This window comes from Telopea speciosissima, chromosome 2, assembly GCF_018873765.1.
Source record: "Telopea speciosissima isolate NSW1024214 ecotype Mountain lineage chromosome 2, Tspe_v1, whole genome shotgun sequence".
NCBI lineage: Eukaryota > Viridiplantae > Streptophyta > Magnoliopsida > Proteales > Proteaceae > Telopea > Telopea speciosissima.
In genome coordinates this window covers 75,061,349-75,080,682 of record NC_057917.1, presented here as the reverse complement: position 1 = coordinate 75,080,682, position 19,334 = coordinate 75,061,349, and the positions used below count along the sequence as shown (strand labels likewise).

Genomic DNA, 19,334 nt, shown 5'->3' with positions numbered 1-19,334 from the left:
GTCCTCAATTCTCCATTAACCATTGCTAAATGTTATGATCCTATTCCTCCTAATCCAGATCCACCTGATTATGATCCTGATGACGAGATTGAAGCCGAGGAATTGATCAACAGTCTGATTGAAGATGGTGGAGCTCCCAAAAATAGATTCCAATCAGAGAGACAGAACTTGACATTGTTTACAAAGAGATCGAGACAGTTGATTTCCTTCTTCCTCAACAAATCTTTGATGTAAGGAACTGATTGTTGTTGATTTTGGTCGTAAGATGCACTGGATCATCGTACCATCAAAGTTGACAATGATGGATGCTGATTGAGTGGTGGAGATTTGTCCATAAAAAGGCTCGAGGAAGAGTCTTTTTAACAAGGAGGCAATAATGCAAGTCAGGTGTGAAGCTAGGTTAAAATTCTGGTCAGGTTTTAGTATAGCTTTGGTTTTGGCTTTAGTTTTTGGAATTTATTATTGTAATAGGCTCAAATATAAGGCCTGAAATTGGGTTTTAAGGGGTGGGGGAGAGGAATATTATTATTTTATTAGTGGGTCCCATGTTGGTGATAGTTGGATAGGGATTTATCTTATCCTAAGTCCTTTGAGTTAGTTTAGGAAATTTAGAGTCCTTGGCTGTCTAGTTAGGAAAGTCTTGGTAGTTGAGTCATTCTAGGAGATTTTGATTTTGTTTCTATTTATGAGTAATGTAACCAACCCCATCTCCATGATTTTGAATTAATGGATTCAATCATCAATCATAGTTGTCAGAGTGCAGTCTAGGCGTCTAGACTCTTTTTTGGGTATAAGGTGACATCTCGCCTTGTTGACACTTCACGAGTTTACGTTGATTTATGTTTATGTTTTGTTTTGTTTTTTTGATGAATATGCTTATATTCTATCCTATGCTCTGTCTATTATATATTGTTTTTCTCATATTAAGTCATTACTGGTATAATTATATCATATTGCATTGGTATGGCTTGTATGTTACATATAACTATATAAAATTATCATTATTATATTACATAGTCATTTATTGCATGTCTAGGGCGCCTAGGCAGGCACCTTGCCACCTAAGCCCCCCTCCAACGCCTTGGGTTGCCTAGTTGACATGACAACTATGGATTGAATTGTTTGTTTGGCTTGCAAGCTGGCTCTTCTCTCTCTCTCTCAATTTGGTAAGAGATCCTTCTCTCTCTTCTCTCCTTTCTCCTTTCCCCCACAATTTTGGTTTCCGTCTTTCTCTCAGCTACTATATCTCTTTCTCCCCCTCTACGGTAGTAAGATTTCCCCTTTTTTCCCCTTTCTATTTCTTGTTTTTCCCTTCTAGTCGATAGCCTCTTTTTTCTCTTCTACTCAATTGCTTCAGTTTTAGATCCTGTTTTATAGGAAAGAATTTATCTCTTTGTCTCCTCGGTCCACCCATCGACCACTTCCTTCTTTACCACTTATTTCTTATCTTCTTTCAGTTTTTGATTGTTTCTCCCCTTTTATCTCCATAATAATACCCATTGATCTGTTTTTCTCTCCTCCATCCTCATTAAATTCAAATGCTTTCCTATTTATGACTGATTTAATTCTGGAACTTAGTTGTTTAGATCTTGTAGTGACCATATTGAATTCTGACCATTAGATCTAGATTCAAATCTGCCCATATCTAGTTGTCAGATCAAGATCCCTTCATACCATTAGTGGGCCCATTACCAGCAGACCAATCAGATCTATTAGATTTAGATCTGATTGATCTGCATCAAAACCTGCTATAGAATCCGCCTTCAAGGTGCAGTACTTATGCACGGTTGGGCATTGGTAGGCAAAGACTTTTATGATCCTACTACTTCGAATCTCAGGAGTAATGAATGTTTCAATGAGGTTAAAATCAGGTTTTTTGTTGGTCATGCATTTATAGCCCCCTTTTGTGCAGCCTTTTGTGCTGGTGGTCATTATTTTACGGTATAGTAAGACTGCCTTACAAGGTATCTCATTTGTTGAATGAAGTCTTCTTTATCAAAAGATAAGTTGGCAAAATATATTTAGCAATTCGGAAGTGCTAAATAGAAAGAAAGACAGAAAGAAAGAGTGGCATAGCAATTAATGCAATATTTATGTGATTGGATTGTTCCGAAAGCTAAAGCTTTCCTGGGCCTGGGTTAACTCGAACGTTAGCTTTTCGTCCCAATGAGAGTCTCCCTTTGGGAACAACTAAGTTCGCCCAACGAAGAAAGTGTCTTTATCCCGAAGCTTCGTTCAGTAATATCCCGCCCGCGTCCTTCCATTTTTCCAATTAGGGCAAGGAGTGTTAAGGGTTCTTCCATCTATGGTTTGGCTTCGAAAGGCGCTTGAATATAAAGACCTTTCATCAGTCGCCACCCGCTTCCCTCAGAGCTATGCTCTGAGCGTCAGTCATTCAACTAACTTGGTATAAAATTCTCATGCCCTGGGTGGAGCACTAGGTTTATCCTCCTTCACTTGGGATGTGGCATTGATTTTGACTCTTTTTCTAAAATATAGTTGGGTCCGGTCGATTCAAATGTTTCATAGTGAGATCCAACTATGAGCTGTCATCACGATCTCCGTGGGTCCCGTCCAAAGCTTCGGGGCAGCGCGGAAGCTTGCCCCAAAATGCTTAAAAAGTAAGGACAGATTATTGTACTAGCATGGATTATTGGAGGAAACTTACCAGGACTAGCATGGGCTAGAAATGCGTGGTAGGTCAACTACCTGAATGGTTGGTTTTCTTTTCTAATTGAACTTGACGAGATGTTCAAATTGGATCTAATTGCATCTGGTCTTTCATTGGACTGGAGCTCCGGTAACCTTTCCTATTGAGGTAGAGAGTGAACATACAACTTAGTTGTTAGCAATGTTTTATAGGTTTAGTGGTACTAGATGCTTTGCCATGCTGAAAGCATTACCTTCTAATCGATATTTCATCTAATTCTCTCGCTGCTAAGTCTTAGATCACCTTAGATATTATTCTTATTCAAGACAAAGACACTCAAAAAATACATTTACAGATGCGGGTTGAGAAAAAGTAATATTATGCAGTACTATTCTCTTATTCTATTGGGTTTCGGTGTTATCAAAGACCCATAAAAGGAAAACTCTCAAATTTGAGAGAGATAAAACTTCAGTGTCAACATTAAGAAATTTTGGCCACATGGTACACCTTTTCATGGTAAATTTTGTGTGTGTGTGAAAGTTGCTGAAGATGCCTCATGTGAATTGATAGGCCGAGTCAGGCATGCTGCTGATCCATTAGTGTAAATGTCAGAGATGATAGTGGATCAGTGTATCATTGCTGCTGCGGAACATATGACACGAGAATGTATATTCAGTTTATGATGTGCAAAGCATTGACAGAATGATGTCACTGAACATAAGTTAAGAGAAACCTACACTCTCAGAATGTAAAACAAAGAAACATACAGTAGGAGAACTGTTAGAGTTTAGAGATTGTGTTGGTTGTTGGTGTTCTAGATGTTGATTTCCCTAAGAATATGGTCACTTGCTACAATTCTGAGCATCTTAAAGTAGAAATTGAAATATAAGCACAGTCAATGTGGGTAGGACTCATTAGCAAAAGTGCAATAACTTAAAGAGATAACCAAATAAATGCAGGTTTAAAATTTGACATCAGTAATGTTTGTGCAGCTGCAATTGAATTGTAGAACCAGAGAACCGAAGAAGAGAAGAGATGGGAGAGAAAGGGGGATTGCCTAGGAACAGAGGTTGATACCTAGCAGTCCCCCTCCCAAGAAAAAAAAAAGTCTTTATTTATAATTAAGAGAGTACATAGCATTAGACTCCTATTTGCAATAGGAATAGAAATTAGAAACTACTCAAAGGCCAACTTAGGGACTAACCCTGATGCTCCTAAACATACTAGGGCTCCAAGACATCAAATCTCGATAGAGGGAAGACTCTCCCTATCGAGTTACAACACAATGTACCCCACAGTACATATAGTTAACACTCCCCCTCAAGCTGGAGCATACAAATCACCCGGGCCCAGCTTGGAACAGCCTTTTCGAAAAGTAGGACCAAACAGTGGTTTGGTAAATATATCACTGACCTGATTAGTAGATGAAACAAACGGAGTAGAAATCAACTTTTTCATAACTGCATCTCTCACAAAAAGACAATCAACTTTAATATGCTTGGTCTTCTCATGAAACACTGGATTGCTTGAAATATATATAGCAGCTTGATTACCACAAAACATCTTCATAGGTTGAGTAACTGGAAATTCCAACTCTTGAAGCAATGATTTTAACCACATTAACTCAGCTGTGGGTTATTTCAATCTCAGAAACTCAACAGTTCAGATTGACCTAAAAGTAGGATTAAACAAGATACCTAGAAAGGGGAATAAAACCCCAAAAGTCACAACAATCTGCTGAACCAATTGTGAGTAATTGCAAATTGTAAAGAACTGAAAGTTGCCCTAAAACAGGGTATCGCATGGAGTGAGAAGTAACAATAATTGGATGAGGTTAAAGACTCTGATCAGACTCAAACTTCGATCCAGTTGGCCTTCAAGTATGGGCAATTCACCTTTCAAAATCTGAGAAGGATACATCGGTTGGATACAAAATAATTTAAGATAATAATAGAAGTAGAAATCAGCCTTCCAGGATGAACCGCAACCTTGATTCTGTAAATTTTCTGTCTGCAATCAATCTTCACTCCATGGGAATTGTAGATTAGGAAATAAGGGCCCTAGTTTATCATCAGTATCATCAACTAGGGCCTAATCTAAAACAATATGCAGTATAGGGTGCTGCAACCCTTAACAGTAATCTTGTGAGACCTTTCAAACTAGAACGGAGAATGTATAACCAATTGATGGTTATGCTCTGATACCATGTTATTGCAATTGAATTGTAGAACCAGCCCCACATTTCCATTTGAATGTTTTAATATTGATTTAATCATATTTCATTTGTATGATTTAAATGAATGTATCTGATTTACTTGAATTAATATATATTAAGTGAATAGTGAAGCATGAGGTGGCATGATTAATGGTAATCATGATTAGTGAGGTGATTAGAGGAGTTAATTTCGATTAGTGGAGGATTAATTATGACTAATTCGGGATTAGAGGTGGCTTAGCATGATTGGATCCTGTGTCTTACTTAAGGGCTACCACATGGTGCATGGAGAGGATGAGGTGGTGGCATGGTTGGTAGCCACATGGCATAGGTGTTATCAACAGCCACTTTGTTTGACTAAGTCTAAACAGCCACAATTTGCATGGCCAAGGTGGTGATGACAATAGGAATTCAGCCACATAGTCTTATGGAGCTGCCACCTTGTGCATTGCCTAAGTAGGTGGTGGTATTCTATGGTCAACCACATGGCTCTAAGGATGAGGTGGCATTAAAACTCAGCCACATGGGTGTTGAGGTGTCTCATGCTGAGACATTAGTAGTTTAATGGAGGTTTGACCAATGTAAGTTAGTTTAATTAAAGATTAGTGATTAGTTATTATAGATTGTTAATGTTGTTAGTAATTAGTTAAGTTTTAACTCATATTATATATATTGTGTTAATTAGGATTAGAGTTAATAAAAAATCGTTCAACAACAGAATCGATTCTGCAGCTGGGAGTTGGAAGAAAAGAAAGGAAGAAGAAGAAGAACCCCAAGGGGTTTGGTCCATTGGTGATTTCGTAGTGGGTAAAGCGCCTCATGAAGCATCTTACCTGGGTTCGAATCCCCTTGGTACCAACCTTGGGGCCACTCACCCTCTTCGGAGCGGAAATGGCATGGGGGGGGGGGCCCGAAGGGATTATACCCACTCCAAAGGATGTGGGGGGACACCCTCCGTTATCAAAAAAAAAAAGGAAGAAGCAGAAGGAATTGAAGAATTGGTGATGGCTTCTGAACTGTGAGTGAAATTAATGGGTATGTAATGGAACTGGGCTGCTGGAACCATAGGAATTGAAGGGTGAGATTTAAGGACATCAAAGATTGAAAAGAGATTAGAAAACCAGATTTGAAAGGGAGTTGCTTCAATTTGTTTAATTGATTTTGTTTGAGTGTAAATAGGGATTTATTTATGTTCTGTAAGGGCAAGGGTTAGGGCTGATTTAGTAGGGTTTTGAAAGTGTAGAGACCTGTTTGAATGCTTCAAGGAGCAGGGTTTAAAACCCCAATCAAAACCTCTATTTCAATTGAGTTTTCCTGTTCTGGCAGACTGACCTTTGGGCAGTCCAGAGACCATATCTCCCTCATTTCAACTCGAAAAGGAATGATTCCAGCTTTGTTTGAAACTAGACTAGTAGGGCTTTAATTTGTATAGAAATAGACTGTCCAATTCTGCTTTTATGTAGGTCAAAATCGCATTCCAAAATAGGGTTGAACAGAGCTCTCGAACAGAGTTCTGGGTACTAAAACGGCTAGCCGGATAAATTAAGCGGCTAAGCCAGTTAAGAACCGGAGTGCACCGGTTGCCACTAGAATTTAACTGATTTAATGGGCAGAGGGATCCGGCGAGTCTGGATTAGCCCTGTTTGGATATTTTTGACTGTTTTGAAGGGCCAAACCTTTTGGGATTTTGAGGGTATGCTTAATGTGATTGTAAGATGTATTGACATGATACTTTGACTTGTTATTTTAGGACTTGGGAAACCTAGGTGCTGCATTAAATGGATTTAATCTACAAATCATTGTATCAAGCAAGGTGAGGGATCATATACTAGTATTGCTATATGTTGAGTATTTGAAATGTATGAAAATGGCTATGTCTTAAGTTGTGTATTGTAGTGTATGAGCATGATATAGATTATTGAATGGATGACTTGTATGCATGATTAACAAATGTTAGAGAATTGTATATGTGTAGCTAAATGAGGTGTAATGAACTGTTTGAAACACCACATTTTGAATGATATGATTATGGGGTACAAGAAGTGTGAGTATGTGAATGAAAAATGCGAAAACATGTACGAGATATGTAAACACAAGTATAAGTTATGTGAACAAGTGTATGAGTCTGATAGTAGTAGCATTATCAGAACATGACCTGTGAATATCGTCTCTTTCTAGTAGGGGGTTAGGTACTGGATGAGGTTTCTTACAAGTTGTCCTTTGGGACTACGAGAATACGAGCTGTCCTTCGGGACTACGATGAGCTGTCCTTCGAGACTACGAGAACATGAGTACGAGTACAAGTCGTGTCATTCCTCTCTGGGCTGCAGTACTGGGATAAAGAGTTGAATAAATGACATGAGGCCATGCTAACCTCAACTGTTATGTGCACAATCGGTATTTCACAATAATGACTAAAGACCTAACTTAACAGTAAAACGTTGTATGCTTGTTTGTACATTGTTAATAAAGCACATGAGCACTTGATTGTATCGTAATATGTTTTCCTCACTGAGCTGTTGGCTCATCCCTATTATAAATATTCTTTTTAGATGATGAGTTCAGAAGAGAGGTGTGCACAACTTCAGACTCTTTAGATTGTGAGTGTACATGGTACACCAACCTAGGGAACAGGATTGAGAGAAGTGTTTGTAAACAGTAGGAGTTATGATGTGAGAAAGACATAAAACATGTTTTGCAATCAGGTTTAAATTCACAGAGTTTTGTAATACTTGTTCATTTGCTACCAGTGTTATCTATATATATATATCATGTTTTAGTCTTATTCCCAACTCCAGTAGTGTTAAGTCTTCCCCTGTGTATGTATGAATTTTATGGGAATTGGGTTATTTATACAAATGTGAAAGGTGATTTCTGATCAATGCCTGTGAGGGTAAACTTTTTACCTTGTCCGGGTTTGGGGTCGTTACAAAGGGGGACTATCTAGGAATAGAAGTTGATACCTAGGATTCCCCCCCCCCCCCCCCGAAAGTCTTTGTTTATAATTAAGAGAGTACATAACATTAGACTCATATATGTAATAGGAATCATAAATAGAAATTAGAAACAACTCAAAGACTAACTTAGAAACTAACCCTAATGCTCCTAAACATACTAGGACTCCAAGACATCAAACCTCGATAGAGGGAAGACTCCTCCCATCGAGTTACAACACAATGTACTCCACGGTACATATAATTAACAGTTTGAATTTATGATCTCTCTACTTTCTTTCTATTTGTTTTTCCAATTTGTTCTTTTGATGATGTTGTGAATTGTGTTGCCACTATTATAGTTTTAGTATGTTTTTAGCTGTTATTTATTCTATTATATCCATAGTTGTCATGGCATCTGGGAGACCCAAGGCGTTGGAGGTGGTCCAGATGCAAGGCAACAACAACAATACCACCAAGATGTCCAAGGCAACCAATTGGTCACCTTGGCATCGCCTAGGTGAAGCCTTGACAAATGACAACTATGATTATGTCTGCATCGGCGTGCATAATTATGCTTTGGTATTTTTGCTATGGTACATGTGCATTCATTGGAGAAAATGATTAGGAGCTTCTTTAATTTAGCAGTGGTATTCCTGTCTGAGACAGTTCAGATTTTTCCTATGCAGAGAATAGATTTAGTATTGTTGTTTGTAATCACTTGGTTTTCCTTATTTTATTGTTTCAACAGACCAAAAGCTCACGAGCCAGGTTCATGAAATTGTTGGGCGCATTAATGGCAGATTTGGAACTTTGACAGCTGTTCCCATACATCACTTGGTCAGCATTCACCATTTTTACTTGATATTTTCGTCATTCTGTTAAATTCCCAAATGGTCATTGCTACTGAATTGCTCTTTTGAATGGTTCAAATTGAGGAATATTTGAGGCTTTCTCAAGTTTATCATAATGCATGCAGCCTTGCTAAAGTAAATAGGTTGAAAGTTGCAATAAAGTCATCCCTCTTTCCATAAATGGAGATTACTAGGTTTCACTAGATGCAAGAATATTTCATCTAATTTCTTACTCTCCTACGTTTTATCTTTGGTCTGTCGATTCCTGTTTAGGTCATCCTATTGTGGACTCACGATGGATGTCTGGAATAGCAAACTTCAATGGTTCTTTCTTTCACTATATTCGGAGAAGCTGTAAATACGTTTGTTCAACGTAAAACATTCCTTTTTTGCATTAGTAGCTTAAAGTGAGCTTCTTGAATGCACTTTGTGACCCACTTTGTGTACATCGGTGTACTTTGTCACCCACTGAAGTCCAAGTAGGTCATAGAGCTTGGTTGAAACTTTATTCAAGACTTATGGTGTTGTTTGCTCTTCCACCCCTCCTTTTCATGGTGAACAGAAATCATGTAATTGATTCCCGACTTGTGACCTCATGATGTGGGCAGTGTGTTAAGTTTTAGTGATTATGGTATCGTATAGGCCGATATGTATCGGTATTGGTGGATATCCAAATGATACTTAGTTTTCAAAAAAAATTGTATCGACTGATACCGGCCTATGCGGTCTGATACAGGACGATACAGGTAAGATACACTTGATACGCCTCCTTTAAACCTGAAAAACAAAAACTGTGAGGGAGATGTGAAACTGAGAGCAATTGAAGTCCTTGGAAACTTGATTTTCTATTCGATATGAGTTAGAGGAAATCATATAACATAAAAAAATGACCCCTAATCTTTAGCATTTCCACAAGTTTTGGGGATTTACAGTGCTCAAATCACGGATCAAAGCATATTTAGGTGAAAAGTGACAAAGTTGCAGATCTCTTTTTATTCTTGGTGCTCAAATCTCTTTTTTATTACTTTTTTTTTTGTTATGCCTCACTAGATTAGGCAAAAACGGCTTAAATCATTGCATCAAGCTGATATATAATTACACATTGCTTAATACGGACTTTTATGCTTCAAAACTGTATTTTATATGTATCATAAGAACATCCATGCATTTCTTGACTATGTTCATACGTATATTTAGAGTATCCTGCCCCTCTCCCATACGATACAATTCCTATCTTAAAATCACCCCTCTGATACAATAACTGATACCGATAATTAAATCCTTGGATGTGGGACAATGAAGGTGGTTAAAGATGTTAAGAGATACTGTATAGTGTACTATCACAGAAAGGAACAACGGAGATTCAGAATCCCAAATCTAAGGACAGTGCATTGATCCCTTGTACTTGATTGTATGAATGACAAGGGAGTCTTGAGTACACAGGAACTACAACACTAGCCGCAATAACCATTGCTGCACTGAACACACCTGAGTTTTTTTATGAGAAACTTCAGAAGAGAAATTGATCCAGTATACTTCTTTGATTCTGAGTTGTGAATGAGAAAAAGAAGAAAGGAGGAGGATTACTGATCAACCTGGCTCTGATACCATGTACCAAATCAGAAACCATATTTAACAGTAGAGTGAGCAGATCTAAGAAAAGAGGATCCATTGGAGAGAAGAAAGAAAGAATGAAAGAAAAGGAGTAAAAGAGAAAAACAAATCAATAGGGTGAAAAGTTACCCTAATTGACCTCTTGGCCATATAGTTATAAGCTACTGCGAATACTGTAATTATAAGTGAACCCCTGACTATAAACGCCTGATTATAACTGTAATTTCAAATACGCTGTAATGTATTTTTCTTGATAAAAGAAATATGAATGGAAGCTTGAGAGGTCTTAGAATCGAAGTCAAAGTGGCTTTCTCTCAATCTTTTGTCAACACCAACTTACTTTTTAAGCAATTTTGTGGCTCTATGGTAAATTGACTTGTACTTATGATACTGTGCCAATGGGATTCCTGATTTACTGCCCAATGGAAGTGGATATGCTGCTCAACAGAAACAATAAATAATATGGAAATTTATTCTTTCTGCACTTTATATGTATCTCAAAATGACCAAAACAGAGCTTCAGTTAAACTTCTGGCAATTCCTTGGGCCTTTGACAATTCCCTGACTCCAAATTAGATTGCTTCAGACTCTTTCAATCACTGTGCTGTGTTGATGTGGCTATGTGAATCTTAACTGCATTAATTAGATCCACAATTCCACATATGACTCTTGGCTTTATTTGAGGAATATGTGTTAACTGTATCCTGCCTGAGCTTTATTAAAGAAAAAATAGTCAATCATGTAGTGAAATTTGTTAGTTATAATTACATTCCTTCATCTTCTTTTGTTGCGTCTATGTGCTTTTCGAGACCTTCAAAGAATAACTGAAAACCAGTGATTTTATTAACCGTTGTGTGCTTTAATGTGGTATTTATGTTTGATAACATCTCCAGTTTTTATTTTTATTTTATTAGGAAAAATCTTGTTGTACCAAAGCTGGTGAAAACGTACTTGTATGCTTACCTTTTGCCCTTTCAGTATAACACAGTTTTTCTTTCAATGAGTTTAAAATCCTGAATTTTCATGTGTACTCAAAAAACATGCTAGAAAATGACAGCTCTTGAGAATGACGTAATGGTAAGTCGCTTTCAAAATAAATTTGAAAGCCTTTTTTTACCCCTGGATTAAAAAAATTATGGGAATCAAACAAGGGGCAATCAAAAGAAGGTTACAATTTCTCAGTTCACCACTTTGGTTACAATAAGATGCACCCTTTTTTATTTATCATTATAAGTTTACTTTGGCTTTCGTATTCAGTAGTTTGGCTATTCCTTGCTTGGTGAATCATATCTATATAATGCATAATCACTATGTATTTCTTGGCTCCATCTGTGACTGTTTTAAAAAATATCTTTATATGGTGCAAGAAGAATATTGAACTTAAACCTGTTTTGGACTTCTTTTAGAACATTGGGAAAGTGTAAATTTCACCAAAATTAGCAATTGGGCATGCTTCATTTTATAGTTTCATGTTTATTTATGAATTATTGAACCTATGGTTTTTCTATGCATCTTTAAATGTCGATGTTTGCTAGAAATGAGAGATTACCTGAAATACTTTTGTTTCCACAGGATCGGTCGCTCGACTTTCATGCGTTATGTGCACTATATGCAGCCACTGGTACTCATATTTCTGACATTATTCTACAACATATAATTTAACTTTAGTGTAGGCTCCAAATTTTTTTGGCTTTGTCATTCTGTACCTTATTTTTTCCTCTACAAAGGTACAATGATTGAAATTGGAAATAAGAAGTCTCTCTCTTTTTCTCTTTCATTGGTTGGGGGGGGTGTTTATCATATACTGGTCTAGTCTTATTCCTCTCATTGCGACTTAAAGACACCATTTTAACCAACATTTTTGTTTTACCCATATCAATTAGACAAATCTTCAACAAGCATTAGTTTCAAGGTGTTGTTGAGAGTGTTGTCATATATATACAGCACTTTAAATGCGGAAACATGTTTAGAACCTGTCCAGGACAATTTAAAGGGGTTGGGAAGGGAAAGAAAATAGAAATGGAAATAAAAATGGTATCATGAAAACAAAAACTAATAAATGCATGATGTTTTGATGTTGGTGATTTAGTCATAATCCACGACAAAAGCTATTTACTTGCTTAGGAGACTCATGGAAAGATTTAGAGATGGGAAGAAGGATCTCCATATGGTCTTTATTGACCTAGAAAAAACCTATGACAGAGTCCCTAGAGTTAATTTGGCAAGTACTGGAGAAGAGAAGTGTTTCAAGTAAATATGTGGACATAATTAAAGATATCTATGATGGTGTGGTGATAGGTGTAAGAACTGTGGGGCGCCAAGGTAGTATATTCTTAATTACAATTGTGTTACATCAAGGATCAGCTTTGGTGTATGCTTTTTGCTGATGATATTGTTTTGGTGGATGAGACAAAAGTAGGGATTGATCAACCTTGGAATCAAAAGGTTTTAAGACAAGTAAAATGAAGATGGAGTATATGGTGTGTAACTTTGGTTACACTAGGACGGATCGTGAAGTGGTGAAAATTGATGAGAGGGAGATTCCGTAAGGTGATTATTTTAGGTATCTGGGCTCAATCATAAATAAAGAAGGTGATATAGGGGATGATGTTTCATAGAGAATTAAAATAGGATGGATGAAGTAGAGAGGTGCGTCTAGAGTGTTGTGTGATCGGCGTATTTCTTTAAAACGAATATGACGTATGGTGCAAAATGTTGGGCAATTAAGAAGCATAATATAGATAAACCCAATATAGCGGAGATGAGGATGTTGAGATGGATGAGTGGCAAAACTAGGAAGGACAAAATAAGAAATGATCATCAACGGAGGCTTTTGGATGCTCCAGTACGGAGGTGTGATTTTGATTCGGATTGAAAGAACTAAAAAACCCAAGGCAGACCTAAAATGACCTTAGGAGAAGTGGTGAGGAAAGACATGCATAGCTTAGGCTTTGTATCAAGTATGACCTCGAATAGATCTGATTGGAGGGCAAGGATCCATGTAGCTGACCCCATTTAGTTGGGATAAAGCTGAGTTGTTGTTGTTTTGATGCTGGTGATTATGGACTAGAATATTCGTTGTCATACTTGTAAGAAACTATTATAAAGAAAGATTAATGGAGAATAATGGCTATTGCCAGATTCGTGTCTTTTCAAATGATCCACCTTCTGCTAGTCAAATCTCCAAGATTTTGATTTGGTTATGTATCAGTGGAGAAACATGAAGATTGATGGAGGTGGTTCTATTTGCTAGGGCTTGAGAAAACTGAACGAGAAAAATCTGATTCCTTTCTTTTGTAATATACTAACGAATAGGCCCCAAGGAGACTTGAACCCATGACCTCTTAATTGTGAGGTGTTGTTTTTTGCTAACTGAGCAATCCCTATGGGGGTATTGCAATGCTAATGTTATATAAGGGCAAGAGATCGCTTCCTTGTTGGGTTGCCCCTGCACCAGCATGGATGGGGGGCAATGACAGTGCTCGCAGGGGCATATACATAGATGGGATTTTTTATTTCACAAGGGGAGGGGTGTTAATTTCATGCGCTCATGTGTCTGAGCGCGGGGGCTACACGACCAGGCATTGTTCTTTTTCTCGTTATATAATTATGCTTATATGCAACATAGAATCCTTATCAATCAAATGATATGATTATGCTAGTAATGACTTACTATGAGAAAACAAAAATGTAATAAATAAAGCCTAGGACATAATATAAGTATATCCGTTAAAAAATTGCAATAAACATAAATCAATATAAGCTCGTTAGATCTCAAATTAGTGATATAATATAAGGTGTGATTTCATAAGGCCACAAGGCCTAGGTGTCCAAGGTTGTTGCTTTTCTTGCATCAAACAAGGTGTGTCGTTGCCTTGGACCCAAGAAGGCACCTGGATGCCTTGGCAACGCCTTGACAACTATGACCAGCACACTCTTAAGAGGCTTTCTTTCCTTGTAGTTGGACCCTTTAATGCCTCATTGCATAGGATCTGCTCTTGGTACCATAACTACCAAGATTGTTAAACCCATGAATGAATTCATTAGAACTTAGAAGCACTAACATTTTCATCTTTTGGTGCACACTCTTCCCTCACCATGGGAGAAATTTTGGTGAAAAAAAAAAACTCCTGTTGAAAAATTTTGAAATAATGCAAATAAGTGAAAAGTTAGAAGCAACATAGAATCTGTAGGATATAAAGTTATAGGAAGTGATGCATGCAACATTTTTTACTATGTCACTGAATGCACTAAATTATATCAGGATAAGGATTACTTGAGTTTGAGTTGCCTCAATAATTCTGGGGACAATCTTGCAAATCATGAAAGCAATTAGTGTTAACGTCGTACTTCTTTTTACCAAATTATCATGAAAGCCATCAATAGATCAGTAGATATGGGTATTAACATGAATTGTCTATTATATTGTATTGTAGTGTTGCATCGTAAGGTTTCTCTGACTCAAATCCTTTGTTTTCTAGCTTAGGATTGTTCATGTATTCTCATTTTTATTCTGATTCTGTTCTTCACTTCTTTTGTTCAGATGTAGCACTTGTGACATCATTAAGGGATGGAATGAATCTTGTCAGTTATGAGTTTGTGGCATGCCAGGATGTAAAGAAAGGAGTTCTAATTCTTAGTGAAGTAAGTAATGGTTTCCATTTTATTTGTATGTGCTTCATGGAATGATGCTAAGTTTGATGCTTTTTATTTTGTTCTTCATTCATTCACGTCTTACATGGAAATCATTTGAGTTTGGTGGCTATCCATTGTTGAAAATTTTGGTCTTTATATATACTATCCAAAAATGCAAGTAAGGGACAGATTTTTCAGGCTTGAGTCCCCACCCACCCCCACCCCAAAAAAAAAATATTAGAAGGCCTTTTCGCAATAAAATGTCAATGTGGAGCCAACCATGTCACAGTGTTTCTCTGAGGTAAATACAATAAGGAACAGACTTATTGTTGTCTCCTGGGGTGTCCCTAATGTTTCTTTCTCTTCTTCAGCTGCCTCTAGCTGAAGTTTGGTTTAGCCGTGGGCTTTTTAACCCCCTTTGGGGGCCCCTGTTTTCTTTCTTTCGTTGGTAATGAATTCTTTATTCACCTAAAAAAAGAAAAGAAAAGAAGGTACCAGAGCCCAACCTCCCCACTCTTTCATTCCCCTCTTTCAAGTAGTAAAGTATTATCCAAAATGAAAAGAAAAGAAAAGAATGAAAGACCCAAAAGATTTACCTGCCCCATGACCCTGTTTTTGCTCTCTCCTCCTTTCCTAGAGGAAAAACAAAATTAGGGGGGAAAAAAACTAAAAACTCGTTGATTCCCAAAATCCTATCCTTGGCTCTCACTCCCTCTCCCTCTCCCTCTCCCTTTCTCACTTTCTTCCTTAACTCAGAACTAAATTGTTTAAACAAAAAGAATAAAACTAAAGAGGCTTACCTTTCCCACTTCCATCTTTTCTCATGTCTTGATTCCCATTTACTCTGTTGGAATACTTGTTTTGAGGGTATGATGGAAAATAACACGTATTATGGTCTTGGGTATATGTATGTTTATGAAGGGGAGTCCATATCATGTAATGATCTAAAACATGATCCAAAGACATCTGTAAGAACTGTTGGTGGAGTTTTGAGCTGCCAAGACTAGATTAATGAAGAAATTAGCCAGAACTGCATTACCGCCAAGCCTGGAAGCAGATGATCTTTTCTCTCTATTTTGATATCCGTTGGAGGTGAGACAAGGACCATTTGAGTTTCCCTAGGGTCCCATCTCAAGATCTCTTGACCTCAATCGGTAATATTTGACTATATTGCAGTGCAACTCAAAACTTTGTTAAGCTATTCTACCGCTAGACTTGTGGGTTCTGTTTTTTTAATACTCTGAGCGGTGTCTTGGTGACAGATGTTTCTGGTTTTGTTCTTGAAGCTTGAAAGTTGTAGAATCGATTTCTAACTTGAAATGCTCATCTGGTTGACGATTCTCCATGTTTGTGATTCTGTTAATTGAAATCAAGTTTTTCTTCTCTTGGGTAGAATGTGAACTCCCCACCTGGTTAGGGTATCCAATCAGTTTCCCTTTTGTACTTTGAATAATGTTTTTGGTCAGAGTACCAATGATTTCTTCAGCTAGTGGTTCAAGTAATATTAACCTCGACTTGCTTGCTCTGGAGAGTACAAACACCCAGATAACCAATGTTAATTTAGATAAAACAATTATCTGGCTGGTCTCACTTTGTGAACCTATCCTTGAGAAATCATGGAAAGTTTGGATATGTAATCGGAGAAATCAAGGCTCCAAGTTCTAGTGATCTGGCTTACCAGAAATTGAAAACAAATAACTACACTGCGAAGCTGGATTCTGGTTGCATTTGTACTCCTTTTGTATGACATTTATTCTCCAGCTTGAGGGGGAGTGTTAGAGTTGTTAGAATATTGTACAAGGGTAGTTCTATCATTGTCTTGTTATAAGACATGACTAAGTTGTATTTTTCCTTTCTTTTCTTATTTCTATTTGCCTCCCTAGGGAGTCTGTGTAATTCATAGAAGTTAATTAAATGAAGCTAATAAGTGTGTTGAGAATCACTCAACACACATAATCGATTCTCTCTCATTCTCTCTTCTCTTCTCCTCTTCTCTTTTTCTTCTTCATCTCCTAGCTGTTAATCCTTTGATATCTCACTAGAATCGTTCCATTTTCAGATTTAACTTAGCATCTCTGGTTTGAGAGTCAACTAAGCTCGGTTGTTGTCTTCACCTCTCTTTGGAACCCTAGAAAGGTAGAGGGTTCCATTAGAGGCTGTACTATGTGAGATATTATACATTATACATTCTTTGGAGTTATATTCTTCAAATCAAACACATATGGAGAGAGTTTAGGAGCTGCTGAAGTGGATTGAAGCCCTAGAAGGTGCATACAAAGCTACCGCCAGCTTGTGGATTGTTTGTTTCGATTCTCCCTCATCTCTCCACTATTTGGGATGAGACCAAGTGCACCTCAATCACCTAGGGGTACCCTTTCAGACCCCTATCCACTCGGTTGTTGAGAGGAGTGTTTCTTGGTTGGAAGCTGCATTGAAGCCTCTGAAGACAAACCCAGAATTTCCGCCAGCCATGGTATGTTTCAGTTTCGATTCTGCCCCTTGGCAGACTGTTTTGCCTTGAAGCTAGGCTCATTTGAGTCGCCTAGAAGTGTTCTTTTGAAGCCCTAAGAGCTCAGTTCTTGAAGGGGGGATATTGGAGAGTATTGCTCTCTCTTTTGCTGCTGTACAGGTATCGACAGCTCTGTTTTTTGCTCAGTATTTGAACTGTTTTTGGAAGATGGATGCCTTGGATGCTTATTAGTTAATGAGAATGAGGTGTTAGTTTGATTTGGTTGATTTGGAGTTATTTGTCTACTGGTTTGCCTCCTTTGTTTGGGTTGAGTGTACTCCACATTTGAACAGAAAACTATATTGACTGTTGAAGTGTCTACATATTATGTCTACAATGTCTGGGCTTGATTCTGAGGTCAGTGGACCAACTCCAGCTAGTAGCCTGAGCAGTGGTTTCCCAACTATAGCTTCCTTTGATAACCCCAACACCCAAATCTCTATTGTGAAGTTGGACGATACCAACTACTTAGATTGGTCTCGTTCTGTGAAGATGTCCCTGCGAAGTAGGGGAAAATTGGGGTATATTACTGGCTCTATTAAGGAGCCTGCCACTACTGATCCAGGATATCTGAAGTGGGAGACTGAGAACTTCAAAATTATGACATGGTTGGTTTTCTCCATGAAACCTGAAGTTAGTAGGAGATTTATGGACAAGGAAACTGCTAAGGAGATGTGGGATAGTATTACCAGGACCTTTGGTCGAGTTGGTGACTATGCAAAGGTGTATCAAATCCACCAAAAAGCCATAAATATGAAACAAAGTGATAGGAGCATCTCTGACTACTACAACACTGTTATCAGCCTGTGGTAGGAATATGATCACTACAGGTATCTTCGATTGTCTAACTCTGAAGATGAAGTCAAGGTCTACAAGAACCACAAAGTTGAAAGGATCTCCTCTTCTTGGTGGGCTCAATCCAGAGTATGAGCCCATTCGTTTTGAGATCTTAGGGAGGTCTCCCTTTCCATCCTTGGATGAAACGTGTAGTTACTTGCAAAGTGAGGAAACCAGGTGAGCAACCATGGATACTGCACCATCAATGGAGCGATCTGCTCTTGTTTCTAGTTCCCACCGAGACTAGAATAGTGGGGGGGAAAGGCCAAGGGCCAACTCATGGAGATCATTGTGAAAGATTTAAATGTGATCACTGTAGAAAATTGGGGCACAATAAGGTGTTGGGACCTTCATGGGCAACCCCCTGGTTTACGCGGTGGTTCATCTGGTGCCCGTGGTGGCAAGCAAGGGGGAGCTAGGGCTCACTCTGTGACATCCAAGATTGAGACATCTGGACCCCAGTCTGCTCTTGATTCCCTTTCACAGGATGATATTGTAGCCTTCTGCCAGTTGATGTCACACCTTGGCCACTCGTCTACTAGTTCTACCCCTGGAGGGTCAGTTGCTTTTACCTCAACTCTGCAGGTCTCGTCTGTACCTTCTACTGCTCTTTACTTGGATCATTGACTCTGGAGCCTCCGACCACATGATTGGTATGTCACAGTATTATGATTCCTATTCTATTTGCTCTAGTCGGGATAAGGCAAGGGTTGCTGATGGTTCCCTTTCTTTTGTCTCTGGTAAGGGTAATGTGAGGGTAACTCCTATTTCTCTTGAGTCTGTTCTTCATGTCCATGATTTTACTGCCAACCTACTATCAGTGTGCCATCTAACCAAATCCTTAAATTGTTGTGTCACTTTCTTTCCTTCCTATTGTCTTTTTTAGGATTGGAGACAAAGAGGGTTATTGGCAGTGGAACTGAGAAAAGAGGACTCTATCTTCTTGAACCACGATTACTTGGTTCATCTATTGTTGCAGCTTATGTTTGTGGTCGGAGTGACCGTAGTACTTTGGAGTTTGTAATGCTTTGGCACCAACATTTGGGTTATCCCTCTTTTGTTGTAATGAGGAGACAGTTACCCTATT

General features: G+C 38.1%; 1 protein-coding gene across 1 annotated transcript in view; it reads left to right on the top strand.

Moving 5' to 3' along the window:
* Positions 1 to 19,334, top strand: part of LOC122652154 (alpha,alpha-trehalose-phosphate synthase [UDP-forming] 1-like) — a 46,815-nt gene that overhangs the window by 15,820 nt on the left and 11,661 nt on the right. Inside the window, exons 7-9 of the mRNA XM_043845828.1 lie at positions 8,550 to 8,638; positions 11,839 to 11,887; positions 14,810 to 14,910. Coding sequence (XP_043701763.1) covers positions 8,550 to 8,638; positions 11,839 to 11,887; positions 14,810 to 14,910 — 239 coding nt within the window. The remainder of the gene's footprint in view (positions 1 to 8,549; positions 8,639 to 11,838; positions 11,888 to 14,809; positions 14,911 to 19,334) is intronic.